Source organism: Chelmon rostratus, chromosome 1 (genome assembly GCF_017976325.1).
Source record: "Chelmon rostratus isolate fCheRos1 chromosome 1, fCheRos1.pri, whole genome shotgun sequence".
Classification (NCBI taxonomy): domain Eukaryota; kingdom Metazoa; phylum Chordata; class Actinopteri; order Chaetodontiformes; family Chaetodontidae; genus Chelmon; species Chelmon rostratus.
The window spans coordinates 16,344,973-16,359,697 of record NC_055658.1 but is presented as its reverse complement, the minus strand read 5'-3'; the positions used below and the strand labels follow the sequence as shown (position 1 = coordinate 16,359,697).

Here is a 14,725-nt window from a genome sequence, read left to right as displayed (position 1 = left end):
GCTGATTAGTGATAAAAGCTGCATTTCCACTACAGGAACTTTCACAAGAGACTAGAAACCTTTGTAGGAATGTTTCCACTGCAGTGGTCTAAAGTAAGTTCCCCCAGAAAGTCTCTCCAAAAGTACGGGAACTTTGAGGATGGCACTTGTAGTGCTGAACATTTCTGATTGGTTGAGTAGTTGTTGTAGAGTAACAAACAAAAATACAACATACAACAGCTTTTCACATTATACTGATTTACCTAACCTTTGGGGGTCTGTAGACCACAGTGGAAATGCAGGTAGCGGGAGGCTGAAGGAACCTTTTAGTTACTTGAAAAGTAGTTCCTGGAGCTAAACGTTCTGGATGGAAATGCAGCTTTAGCTTGTGAGCCAGTGAAACACTTGAGATAACAACACACTGTAGATGACCACAATCGAAATCCTTCTAAAAACTGGCAGTCAGCAGACAATGGCTGAAGCCTTTTTGTCACATTTCCACACACTGAGCAGCAAAGCATGGCTGTATCCTGTGAATATGCTCCGGTATGACTAATCATCGGTCTGATGCCATCTTTGAGCCCAATGGCATATTTTTATGTCTTGAAAATCTTCAAGTTAAATGAAAGCTTGTTGTATTATGCAGCCTAGCTTTGAGGAAATATCAAGATTTGCTCAGGGGTTTGAAAAGAGGTTTTCTTACTTACTGTCCTTTTTTTCTCTTTGTCACAGTCCACTTCCTCAGAACTATAACACACTGGAGAAGGCTTAGCTGGTTACAGAAATGCCAGTCTAACAGAGAATTTCACTGGCATTCCCCTGCTCACAGAAACAAAGAGCTGAGGAATTTTCTAAGCTTAGTCAAACTGTAGGCACTGCTTGATTTAAAAAATAAATAAATAAATAAATAAAACTTTCTTGATCCTTTAAAAATGGCCTTTAGAATTAATACAAATTTTGGCGAAGCAGAACTGTGACTATTGGTCAAGATATCAAGAATCTTCCTCCGCTCTTCCTTGTGGATCCTTTCTGTAACAACGAGGACAAAAAGCAGTTAACAACCCACGATGTGGCTGAAGACCTTTTGTAACAGTGCCAAGCTTTGCTCTCAAATACAGTATGCCTGGATTACAATATCATCTTAATAAAACATAAAGTTGTCACTGTAGAATGTACACAAGACTGTAACTGTGAAACACTCTACATTAGCTGACATTTGAGCATCACACATACGTGAAACATGAACAGCCATCAACTGTAAGAGGTATTTGAGGAAAAGCAATTACAGAAACGAGTTGTGTTTAAAGCCTAAGACTGATGTGAATCTCTTTACCATTCTCACTGTATGTTTGTTTACCATGTCTCAAGTTTAGAAACTCATGTGAACTGCAAATATGGGTGGTGTGAAACCTAAAGTTGCACCCTGTGGCAAATTAATATTTTTATTAGCTGTTTGTGGTGTTGTGTGATATCCAGCGTTGAAAGAGGCAGCCAATCAGAGCACACTGGCTATGAGTTTCTCTGCAGCAGCATGGAAAGACAAGTAAAAAGTGTCTGGTATTTTTTATCAGTGGACATGTGTTGCATAACAACACTTTCTCTGCCCAATTCCCATTAAGTGCAGTTATATCACATTAAAGAAAGACATTCCAAAGCCCTTTATCCACAGTGTTATTGATTGACCCTGCTCCCAGGCTGCCAAGTCCTCACCTTGTCTTGACATGTCTGCTCTCCTCTCTTTATCCCTCCCTGTGTGTGTGTGCGTCTCTGTGAACGTGCGGATGTTCAGCAGTGTCCAGCCACTTGGAGCGGCACCAGACGGATTCCCCAGTCCCCTCCAAAAGGCCCTCTTCGCGGTCGGAGACCTCCGAGAGCCCACTCTCCTCAAAACGTCCCAGGACGGCTGAGAAGAGCGCTGCGGAGCAGGTAAGAGTTCCAAACCACAGGATTCTGATAACACCGATGTCTTCAGATGTTCATAAAACTCTTTGAATTAGGGGATTCACGCTAAAGGTCATTTCTTCCTCAATTACCAAGCCCTCATTAAAAGCTTGAAACTTACACATCAATTAAAAGAAGAAATTTAAAATATTCTTCTGATAATTTTTTCAGTTATTTAGTTAGTTATCTCACCGGCCCTTTTCATATCATGCAGGCTTCTTTTTCAAATTTACTCAAAATTATTTTAACCTCTCTGCTGCAGTTGGACTGCTAATTGTGTATAAGGTGGAAAATCGATATAGCATTTGACAGATGAGAGCACTTTGAAGTGGGTGCCAAGACTCAGTGGTGCTCTGTATTACACAGTTGTCTGTGATCAGAGGGATCTGCCTGCTTGAGGGAAGGGGGCCCCAATCTTCCGCCTGATCTGCAGCTCCTCTTCAAGCAGGCCCACCATGCTCACAGCACCCATTTCACTCTATTAACCCTCCGTGGATCTGTCCCCCCCCTCCTCTATCTCCCTCTGCTCCCGTCTCTGCCTTTTAACCAGATGTACCAGTGCCCCTACTGCAAGTTCACCAACACGGACCTGAATCGCCTCAGAATGCACGTGATGACGCAGCACTCTGTCCAGCCCATGTTACGATGCCCGTTATGCCAGGACATGCTCAACAACAAGATCCACCTGCAGTTCCACCTCACCCACCTCCACAGCGTGGCTCCTGACTGTGTTGATAAGCTTATTTCCACAGTAAGTCCTGTGTTGTGTGATTAGGTTTCATTTTTTTTTATATTTCTCCAGCAGCAATGCTTTTGAATCCTTTTCTTAACCAACCTGCATATTTCAAGGTAACCTGAAGTTGGCTTGTTTTTTGTTAGATCAGTATGTATTACCTTGGCACGGCAAATACACATTCTTTATTCTGGTCATCCAGCGCTAAAGCAAATGGAATGCATAAGTACTTTAGGTAATGCATTATCCAAAGTTTATATAAGTCAGGGAATTGTATCGGAGGAAAGGCACAATAGATAAACAAATGTATGGCCTTGCTGCCTGTATTGTGTACACGGCACCAATCTGAGTTTTTGATTCCAATTTCTCCATCCATTCTGCAACATGTTGTGTCTGCCATTATCTCCACAGTCATTTATACTTTGTGTTAGAGGCAAGGAAACCACAGCCATTCGAAGCTGTGCTGTATAGGCCCAACATATAGCTATTTACACACAATATGTTCAGTCAAATTGCAGGTTGTGGGTCAGGTCAAGGACCAGTGTAAGGATTCAGCCATGCCAAGAAGATGAGTCACTTGCTCTTAATCAATCCCTAACCCTGGAGTGGCTGCCTCGCCGTGAGAACAATTGTCATTCCTGTCTTCCCTCCTCTAAATTGCCGACATTCAGTCCTTTATCAAACACAAAGAATGCTGTTAATTGTGAAATGGCTGCAGGCAATCCCATTGGCTCATTGGGAATGATTGGGCCTTTTTAAGATGCATATTTTTCTCCTCTTTTTCATTGTCTTAATGTGCCCATCATCAGAGAGCCCTTTTTACAGCTCTCCTCTAATCACAGTCATTTGGGGAGGGGGAACTCATAATCTGTTTTTGTATTTTTTTTAATGATTTCAAGACGAGCGGGTCTCTTAGCTCCCAGTTCATTTATTACTACGCTGACATTCTTGCCACGTCTATGATCACCTGTGTGCGAGTCAAAACAAAGCCTTTCATTATGAATATGTTAAAATAATTGTGACACAGATTAATCAAAATTTAATGAACAGTTTTACCGCTTCATGAAATTCAAGTAAAAGCAATGGAAATGTTATTACGCAGTGCAAATCAGGCCGTAATCAAGTCTCATATAAAAAATGCAAATATGTATAGACGGTGCAGAAAACAAAACACTTGTTCAGGTTCACTTCCACAGGAAATATGATGCAAAATTTGCACTGTTTGTAGCTTGAGTCATGCGATCTTTGACTCTGGAGTCCTGAAGTTAGATTTATGGCAGCTGCAGTGCTCTGATGCACCCTTTTCTACCCAGAGACAATACTTTCTTTGCTCCCTTTAATGCTCATCAAGGGGAAATAAAATTTTATTTGCCCTGTTTTCTTACAAATCACTGAGCAAATCTTAGTTGCTGTTCTATCCTGTGAAGCTAAATAGCTTGCTGGACAATCACAGAGTAAAACATTGCTCTGTCTGCTGCCTCGCCATCTTCATCTTCCATCTAGAAAGTAAATGGCAAGCACATTAGTATGGTAGACAGCAATATTTATTTCTTTTATAGAGGTAGTAATGTGCTGAACCACTACAAGAGGGCTGTGATAGAACAGAGGTAATATAACACACATTAAAGCTAGCACCTTTTTATAACTGCTGAATGCAGATGGAAAGGTACTTTATCCTTTTCACATGTCTAAGGAGAAGAGCCTAATTAATTCTGAAATAGGTGACTTTTATTTCTTGCCAAGCATGCATAATGATGTGTTCATTTTTCCACCCTTCATCCCTTCATCTACCTATCTTCTCTGCACTCCCTCCTTTCATTTCCACCGCCACCTCATGACTCTCTGTTTCATATACAGTATATATATACAGTGCAGTCTGTCTGTCTATCTGTCTATCATATAGTATACGCACACTCCTCACTCTGTCTGATTTTCTGTCTGTGTAAGATAGGGGTAATGAAAATAACTGTGCTTCATTAATTCTGAGTCAGACTGGATGATAGCCATTTTGAACTATGTTTGCCAATTTGGCAGTCCAAATTAAAAGTGACCTTGGGATACTCTGCTCTTTCCCCTAATCGCCTAATGAAGCAGTTGTCTAGAGACAGTCCACTTTGTAATTTAAATGATTGCTTTTTTTGTTGTTGTTGTTTTGCGACTTTCCATGCTGGTTGCATTCATTTTCCGCTTTTCATTTTGAACAAATAGAGAGGTGACAAGAATAAAAAAGGAAACGACTGCATGTTTTCTGCTAAACCAACCGACCGTATAGTGCTGTACTTTGTGACGGAAAGTGTTAACTGTTCTGCTTAACCTTGAAACTCCTGTTGCTTGAGGATGAATCTGTTCTATTTGGATCTGGCCTGTAGGCTATATGACATGACACAGTACGCTGTGTTCTCACTGTGCCTATTAGAGGAGTAATTAGAAAGCATGTGGTACATATGGTAAACCAACCGAAGTATCGACCATACTTCAATAACTGAAATAGGAATTATTGGTCAAATTTGATCATTTTTGCTCATTATTAAAGCAGGCAGGCTAACTTAAATTTATCATTTATCATTGTGCGTTTCATTGAATATGCCTATAATAGGAGCACGTCGCTGTTACTGTCACGACTGACATTGCCACAGAGCCCCTATTCTGCACTAGCAATACATGTCATCACACTGGTATATTCAGTTGGCAGCCCCCTAACTTAAAACATCTTCCCGTGCCCCTGACTGTATGTACAGTACCTATTATGTACTTGCTGTCTTTGATTGAATTTTTTCTTTCTTAGACAATTTAAAGTGAAGACTGAAAGGAAGTATAGAGAGGAGAGGCTGGGGTGATAAAGGTCCCCATCCACAATCAAACCAGGGACATCGCATTTACAGTGAAAGTGACTTCGTTTTTTGATATTACTTGAAAGGACAACCTATAAGTCTTTAGGCTTCGACTGAAAGGTGAAAAGTTTCTTAAATTGGAGATTCGGCAGCAAAACACATAAAGGGGAGGGACACGGAGGGGTGGGAATTGAAATGCAACGTGTAGAGTGAAGCTGATTACTTTGTTTGTGAAGTTAATTGAAGGAAAGGTGAAAAAGACGGGGCCTCATCTTCCAGCCTCTCCCAGTTTGCCAATGACTGTGGTTAAATAGGGAACTGTTAATTAGTGATAGCGATGAATTATCAGGATTTTAGGGTTGAAAAGCGGCGATCAGAGGGAGAAAAGGGAAGAAAGATGGGGCAGAGCAGCAGGAATAAACAGAGGCTGCTGCCGTTCACACATGATTGACTCCAACCTTTTGAGAGCAAGGGGAAACTGGGTTCCTCTCTGTACTTTTGCAATCAATACTTATTCGTCCTTGAAATGTTCCAATTAGAAAAGTAAAAAGAAAAGAACTTTATTTTCAAATTTCAAATGCTTTCCCTTTTGTCAGCAATTAAATTGTTTTTCCTTTGATTTTACTGTTTTATTAAGGAGCATGAAGCCTGATTTAGCAATTCTTCCTTAATGAAACCATTTCTAATTTCATTGGTACTTATAACTGTACGACTGACGAATCTGAGGTTACAGTTTACCCACTTTCCTCCCTTTATTACAGTAGTGTTATGGCTGTATGTGTTCCCTGTGCTGCTTGTTCCGTTTCCTCTCCCGTCCCTTGTAGCTCTGCCCACGTGTACCACATCCAATTGCTCAATGAGGTGCACCTGAGCTGGGACTAAAGTCCTTAAAAGCCTTTGTGCCAGCATCAGAAGAGAGGCCTCTGCTGTGGGGACTGCTGGTCCTGCTTCCTCTCAGCCTGGGATTTTGTGTTGCTGTTGAAAGTTGGGACACTATGTAAAACATAAATAAAACAAATGCAATCATTTGCAAATTGGATTTGATGCAGCAACATGTTTCAAACAAGTTGGGACAGGAGCAACAAAAGACTGGGAAAGTTGTGGAACGCTCCAAAAACACCTGTTTACAACATTCCGCAGGTAAACAGGTTGATTGGTGACAGGTGATAGTATCATGATTGGGTATGAAAGGAGCATCCTGGAAAGGCTCAGTCGTTCGAGAATGGAGCGAGTTTCACCACTTTGTGAACAAAGGACTGTTTAAAGGATGTTAATACATGAGCTCAGGAACACTGTAAAACTGTTGTCAGTAAATGGTTCATCAGCAAATTGCATGATTGCATTGAGTTTTGATTTATGTTTCACACAGCATCCTAACTTCTTTGGAATCACGGTGCACCTCGCACAGCAACTTGGTTGAGATCTTTTTATGTGAGATGACTCTACTCTTGGTCCCTTTGTCTTGTTTAGCTGTGATAAATACTTTTGTGTGCAGTAAGTTGTGAACCTTAGGTTTGTGGCATTTGCGCTCCACTTTTGCGGCACTGTTTTTGTGTTGGTACATAGTAACTTTCTTATGTTTTGTTTTATGGTGTTTTCTTTTTTTCACCTCATGCTGGTAGCCATTTTAGTGGGAGTGACACCTACTGATTTAGCTTCTTGTGTGCTTGCTGCTCATTGTTAAATTCAGTGGCACTTTAGTTGGCCTTTTTGTGTGAACGACACAAGCTTGTTTGTTCCACATTTGACCCAAGTTGACGCCGTTGGTCAGCAGTAAAATTAGCCCATTTGTTCTGTGATTTAATTGCATATTGTTTGATTCATATTGAGGCTTGGCGCTCTGAGGAACATTGTTATTGAAGTTCACATTCTCAGAGGTAGTAAGAAGTTTTGTGGACTGAATGCTTTTGATCTGTGAATTAGCTATGTTTTATCTTTAACGTACGGCCTTGGGAAACTCTAGTGTGCTATGTTAGGGCAGTGTTAGACTTTAAATGTTTTTGTACTTGTGTGACAAACTATTTATTTGTTGTTTTAGGGGTGGGGGTGTTACGGCCATATGTGTTTCCTGTGCAGTTTGTCCCTTTTCCTCTCCTGTCCCCTGTAGCTCCGCTCAGGTGCACTACACCTTATTGCTCAAGGAGGTGCACCTGACCTGAGAATGAAGTGCGTAAAAGCTCCTGTTGCATTAGAAGAGAGGCTTCTGGCGTGGAGACGACTGGTCTTGCTGCCTCTCAGCCTGGGATCTTGTACAGCTGTTGTGTTTTTGACTTTGTGTCTTTCAGCAGCCTTTATTTACTGTTTGTATGGCTTCATGTTAATAAATCCGATGTTCTGGGTTTTTTTTTTTTTAAAGGTATCTGTCGTGATTTTGGTCAGTGGTGGAGTGTTATTCGCTCCAAAGTAGGCCTAAGGGTGGGGCATAACAGTCATCCGGTCTCCCTAATAAATGTTTTGCTGTATGACAAACGTGCATCATCCTAGTTCGGCTCATGCCAAAGCATAGGACTGAATGGTCATGTTCTGTGCAAAAATAGTTATGATTGTATGTATCCACATGCTCATATGTCCTTGTTGAATGATTCATATAAAAATAACATAAAAATATGCCCTTCTCAGCACTGACTCTCTTGGTTTTTTGTTTGTCAATGACCCTCAGTGCTACATAAAAACGTAACAGTTCCAGTATACATTATTAATCTGTCTAACCTCCTTCTTCGTAAATACTTTGCGCAGCCTTGTTTGTGTCTGCAGTTTTCCTTTAATCATTTAAACTAAAATAAAAAAATTACATTATCACTCAGCAAGATTATTCACGGTAGAATTCCTTTGTGCTTTGTTTTTCCAGGTAACAGCAAGTGAAGTTCTGCCAGCAAGCATGTTCATACCTGTACCTAGTCCAGACAGAGAGTCCCAGGCCACCACTCATGCCACAGCCAACTCTAACTCTGAAGAAACAAAGAAGCAAGCTGGTTAGTATCTGACTCTGTTTTGAGGTTAAATTATGTCACCTTTTTCCACATATGAAAACCTGATACTGTTTTTTCTAGAAACTTATCATTTGTGTCACCTTTTCTATAATGAGCACATGATCACACTGGGCATCATTGCTGAGTGTGCAATAAATGAGACTGAACAAAGATGTATCGCTTTATAACTGTGTGCACACACTTACGCGATATTAAGTCAGTAGTAACATACAGTACAGTACAGTATATAGACTCGAAATAAAGTATCATTATTTGTGTCTTTTATTGTTTTACAACAGAATTATGTGGTTAATGGTTTCATTACACTTTTTACAGACTGTGTAATGAAACACAATGCACTTTTTCATGCTAAGGCCTGCATTCACAACAACACAATAAGAATGATAGTTGTTATTCACAGGCCTTGTCACTGTCTTTTCTTTTTTTTTTTCCACCTTCCAAGTGTGCTACCACAATGAGTGCTTTGGTGTTTACTTACATTGCTGTGGAAATTTTAAATGTTGCAAATTTTAAACTTTAAACTTAGCCACCTAATGAAGTTGCTCTCTTATTTTGGCTTATTTATTCACAGATTCGTCAGATGCTGATCCGGAGAAGGGGGTGTCACTCCCCACAGAAATAGCTGAAACTCGCAAGTCACCTCTGGAAGATCAGCAATCAGAGAGGGATGATGCCACAGGATTCCTGTGCTGGAAGAAAGGCTGTAATCAAGTGTTCAAGTCCTCCAACTCCCTCCAGATGCACTTCAATGAAGTTCACAACAAAAGGCCCCAGTTGCCTGTTTCAGATCGCCATGTCTACAAGTACCGCTGTAACCAATGCAGCCTGGCCTTCAAGACTGTAGAGAAACTGCAGCTCCATTCACAGTACCATGTGATCAGGGCAGCCACCATGTGCTGCCTCTGCCAGCGAAGCTTCAGAACACTACAGGCTTTGAAGAAACATTTAGAAACCAGCCACCTGGAGCTGAGTGAAGCTGATATCCAGCAGCTTTATGGGGGATTATTAATGAATGGTGATATTATGGTAATGGCTGACCCATCCCTTGGTGAGGATCCTGGAAGTCTGGGAGAAGATGACAAAGAAGGAGATGAAAGTGACCCAGAGGAAAAGCAAAGCCCAACAGGCAGCGACACTGGCTCACTGCAGGAAGATTCTGGATCTGAACCTAAACGTGCTTTGCCATTCAGAAAGGGCCCCAACTTTACTATGGAGAAGTTCTTGGATCCATCTCGTCCTTTCAAGTGCACTGTCTGCAAGGAGTCTTTTACACAGAAGAATATTCTTCTGGTTCACTATAACTCTGTTTCCCACCTGCACAAGGTGAAGAGGGCTCTTCAGGAGTCCACTACTGGCCAGCCTGAGCCTACCAGCAGCCCTGACAACAAGCCATTCAAGTGCAGCACTTGTAACGTGGCATATAGCCAGAGCTCTACTCTGGAGATCCACATGCGCTCTGTTCTACACCAAACCAAAGCAAGGGCAGCCAAACTTGAAGCAGCAGGAGGGATCACTAGCTCTGCAAGTGCGACTGGTTTAAGTGCCGGAGGGTCCAGCGTCAGCACTTCAACATCTAGTCCAAGCCCAGCCAGCAACTCAACTACTAGCTCTACCAACCACAGTTCTTCTGGATCTCAAACAGCCCAGAGTATTCTTGGCGGAAACCATATGAGCCAGACTCATAGCATTGAGAGCCTTGGAAATTCGTTAGTGAGCTGCCATTCCTCACCATCTGAGAATCATGAAGTAAAAAAGTCTAAATTTGCAGACATGTTGTCTGCTAGGGGGCAACAACAACAGCTTCAGCAACAACAGCAGTTGGCCCAGGCTCAAGCCCAAGCTCAAGCCCAGCTTCAGCAAGAGCTCCAGCAGCAGGCTGCTCTTTTACAATCACAGCTATTCAACCCAGCACTTCTGCAGCACTTCCCAATGGCAACTGATGCACTTCTCCCCCTGCAACAGCAACAGTTGTTATTCCCTTTCTACATCCCTGGAGCAGAATTTCAGCTGAACCCAGAGATTAGCATCAGTAACTCACTTGGCCTAGCAGGATCCTCCACCTCCTCTGTGCTGGAAGATCTAAAAAACTCGGCCCAGCAGAGTTGCTTACAGCAGCAGTTGATGCACCACCACCTTCAGCAGCAACATCAACAACAACAACAACAACAGCAGCAACAACTACAACAACAGCAGCAACAACAGCAGCAACAGTCTCACTCACAGGCTCAGGGCCAGATGGCATTACTGCAGCAGAGTGCATCACTCCTCCAGCATGCTGAAAAAAAGCAGAGACATTCCTCTTCTCAGAATGAGAAAGACAGAGAAATACAAAGAGAGAAGGACACAACTGAGAAAAATGAGGAGTATGTTAACAAAGATTCTACAGATAACAAGTCAAAAGAAAAGAAGGACATTCAGCATATTTCAATAAACATGAACCACGATACTGGCTTGCCGCCACCAAGGATTGCCTCAGATGCTCGAGGAAATGCAACCAAAGCCCTGCTGGAAAATTTTGGGTTTGAGTTGGTAATTCAGTACAATGAAAATAAACAGAAAGCTCAGAAAAAGACAGCTGGACCTACAGGATCAAGTGGTCCAGGTGGGATAACAAGAGTGGTGGACCCCATTGAGGGATTAGAGAAACTGGAATGTGAAGCCTGTGGGAAGCTGTTTTCAAACATACTGATTCTAAAGAGTCACCAGGAGCATATCCACCAGGCTTTCTTTCCATTTCGATCCCTTGAGAGATTTGCCAAGGAATACAGAGAGCATTATGATAAACTCTATCCACTGAGACCCCCTACACCAGAGGCTGCTCCGGCTCCTCCACCACCTCCTCCTCCACCTCCACCTCCTCCTCCACCCCAAAGAGCTCCCACACCAAACATTCCTGTCTCTGCTGCCTCACTCACACCTCCAACTGTAACTCCACCACAGTCGCAAGTTCCAATGGCCCAAATTCCCATGCCAATGGATTTGCCCCTCTTCTCACCGCTCATGATGCAGCCCATGTCTCTTCAGTCCTTGCCCACTCAGTTGCCTCCCCAGTTACCATCTGTTGAGCCAAGCCTGGCCTCAGATCTGGCCCAGCTCTATCAGCAACAGCTCACACCAGCCATGCTCCAGCAGCAGCAGAACAAGAGGCCACGGACACGCATTACAGATGACCAGCTTAGGGTCCTGCGACAGTACTTTGACATCAACAATTCACCAAATGAGGAGCAGATTAAAGAGATGGCAGACAAATCAGGGCTACCACAAAAAGTCATAAAGCACTGGTTCAGAAACACCCTTTTTAAGGAGCGGCAGCGCAACAAAGACTCGCCATACAATTTCAATAATCCACCAACAACAACTCTAGAAGAAACAAAAGTTGACTCTAAACCTCCTTCCCCTGAGCCTCAGAGACATGATTTATGTGGAAGTAAGAGATCATCCAGAACAAGGTTTACTGATTACCAGCTAAGAGTGCTACAAGACTTCTTTGATGCCAACGCTTATCCTAAAGATGACGAATTTGAACAGCTGTCCAACCTTCTGAGCCTCCCCACACGTGTTATTGTTGTGTGGTTCCAAAATGCTCGCCAGAAGGCAAGGAAGAATTATGAAAACCAGGGTGAGGGAGGAAAAGATGGTGAAAGACGAGAATTGTCAAATGACCGCTATATTCGCACTGCAAATCTGAACTACCAGTGCAAGAAATGCAGTCTGGTTTTCCAGCGTATATTTGATCTAATAAAACACCAAAAGAAGCTGTGTTACAAAGATGAAGATGAGGATGGACAATATGACAGCCAAAATGAGGATTCATTGGATCTTGCCAATGAATGTTATACTCCCTCTGGGTCTTCCTGTCACACCCCAATGCCCTCCTCTTCAAGTCTCTGCCCGCTCCCACCCTCCACTTCAGCATTCTCACACCTCCCATCCACTGAGAAAGAGGAGGCATCACCAGCAACCACCTCAAACCTCTATGATGAGAAGCCCAAGCAGTTACCAGAAATTTCTGCAGATTCAAGAGAAAACCAAACTTCTATTAAGCAGGAAATTGTTCATCAACCCCAGTCTGAGGCACAACACCATAGACCTCAAAGAGAAGAGAAGATTCAAACTATTCCCAAGCCCATCAAACATTCATCTCCTTCTTTCTCTCAGCAACAACAGCAGTGTGGTCCCTCAGCCTCTCAGACAAGCCAGGCCTCATCGCAAGGCTCTCACATGAGCCTCAATGCACACCTGACTTCTGCCACACAACAACTGGCACAACAGTTGATCCCATACCAGTGTGAGCAGTGCAAGATTGGCTTCCCCTCCTTTGAGCACTGGCAGGAACACCAGCAATTACACTTCCTTTCTGTGCAAAATCAATTCATCCACCCTCAGTTCCTTGACCGTCCAATTGACATGCCTTTCATGCTGTTTGATCCCAGCAATCCTCTCCTGGCTAGTCAGCTACTCTCTGGGGCAATGCCACAGATTCCCAGCAGCTCTGCCACCTCTCCGTCCACCCCCACCTCCACCATGAACTCCCTGAAGAGGAAGTTAGAGGAGAAAGCTGGCACTAGCCCAGGTGAGAACGACAGCACAAATAGCGGAGAAGAGCCACAGAGAGATAAGCGGCTCAGAACCACCATCACACCTGAGCAGCTAGAGATCCTTTATCAGAAGTATTTATTAGATTCAAATCCTACACGAAAAATGCTTGATCACATAGCTCATGAGGTGGGATTAAAAAAGAGAGTGGTCCAGGTCTGGTTCCAAAATACCAGAGCTAGAGAGAGAAAAGGTCAATTTAGAGCAGTAGGGCCAGCTCAAGCTCATCGTAGGTGCCCTTTTTGTCGTGCTCTTTTTAAAGCAAAAACTGCCCTTGAGGCGCACATTCGCTCTCGTCACTGGCATGAAGCCAAACGTGCTGGATATAATTTATCTCTTGCTGGTATGTTACCTGAACAGGAGGGTATGCAAATTAAAATGGATGCTCTAGATACATCAAATTATTCCCAACTGGCCCCTTCAAACAGTGATGGTCAAAGCTCCTCCATGTCACCAGTGAATAAAAGCATGGATTTGTCTCCCAGGGCCCTACTGAGCCCTTCATCCATTAAAGTTGAGGGAATGGAAGATTTTGAGAGCGCCATGGCAAGCATGTCCTCTGTGAACCTCAGCTTTGATCAGAGCAAACTGGATAATGACGACTGTTCTTCTGTGAATACTGCCATCACAGACACAACCACAGGTGATGAGGCCATTGCTGATAATGACAGTGCTGATGCAAAGCACAGCCAAAATAGTGGTGACTACCTGTCTAAGTCTGGGGGCTCAGCCCCCATCCTTGAAAATGATGAGCAGATGTCCTCAGGGCTGGTAAGCCCTGCAACAAGCTATTATGCTAAGGACTATGAAAATGAACATATGATTGACCACAGTGAGACATCCAGCCTTGCTGACCCCTGCTCACCAAGTCCTGGAGCCTCAGGTAACAGGAGCATTGACAGCGGAGATCGACCTGGCCAAAAGCGCTTCCGAACCCAGATGACTAACCTCCAGCTGAAAGTGCTGAAATCCTGTTTCAACGACTACAGGACTCCCACCATGCTGGAATGTGAGGTACTTGGCAATGATATCGGACTTCCCAAGAGAGTGGTTCAGGTGTGGTTTCAAAATGCCCGTGCCAAGGAGAAAAAGGCAAAGCTCAACATGGCCAAGCACTTCGGAATAAATCAAACATCCTATGAGGGGCCGAAGACTGAATGCACTTTGTGTGGTGTCAAGTACAGTGCTCGCCTCTCTGTTCGTGATCACATTTTCTCCCAGCAACACATCTCTAAGGTGAAGGATACCATTGGCAGCCAGATCGATAAGGAAAAAGAATACTTTGACCCAGCCACTGTCCGCCAACTCATGGCCCAGCAGGAGATGGACCGCATTAAGAAGGCCAATGAAGTTTTAGGACTGGCGCAGCAGCAGGCCATGCAACAGCAGGGGATGTTTGATAACCCTGCAATGCAGGCTCTGAATCTCCAGTCAGCCTATCCAAATCTGCAAGGCATCCCACCTGTCCTTTTGCCAGGGGTTGGCAGCCCCTCTCTTTCCAGCTTTAACTCTTCTAATTCAGGTACGTCAGTATTTGGCATTCATTCACTGACAGTTAAGATCTGAGGTGCAGAGCTGCAGATGGGTTTTTCAACTGGACTGTAAATAACTTCAGTAATCAGTTATTGTACTGAAGTGTAAAACCTAGTAATCAT

The 14,725-nt window shown here is 43.3% G+C and overlaps 1 protein-coding gene across 2 annotated transcripts in view; it reads left to right on the top strand.

Annotated features, from left to right (window-relative positions):
* zfhx3 (zinc finger homeobox 3) overlaps positions 1-14,725 on the top strand; it is a 94,152-nt gene that overhangs the window by 72,379 nt on the left and 7,048 nt on the right. The window contains exons 6-9 of one of the 2 annotated variants that reach the window (XM_041943289.1): positions 1,772-1,905; positions 2,471-2,671; positions 8,333-8,456; positions 9,046-14,592. In XM_041943289.1, coding sequence (XP_041799223.1) covers positions 1,772-1,905; positions 2,471-2,671; positions 8,333-8,456; positions 9,046-14,592 — 6,006 coding nt within the window. Of the gene's footprint in view, positions 1-1,768; positions 1,906-2,470; positions 2,672-8,332; positions 8,457-9,045; positions 14,593-14,725 lie in introns of both variants that reach the window. The other variant, XM_041943279.1, reaches the window with a different exon arrangement.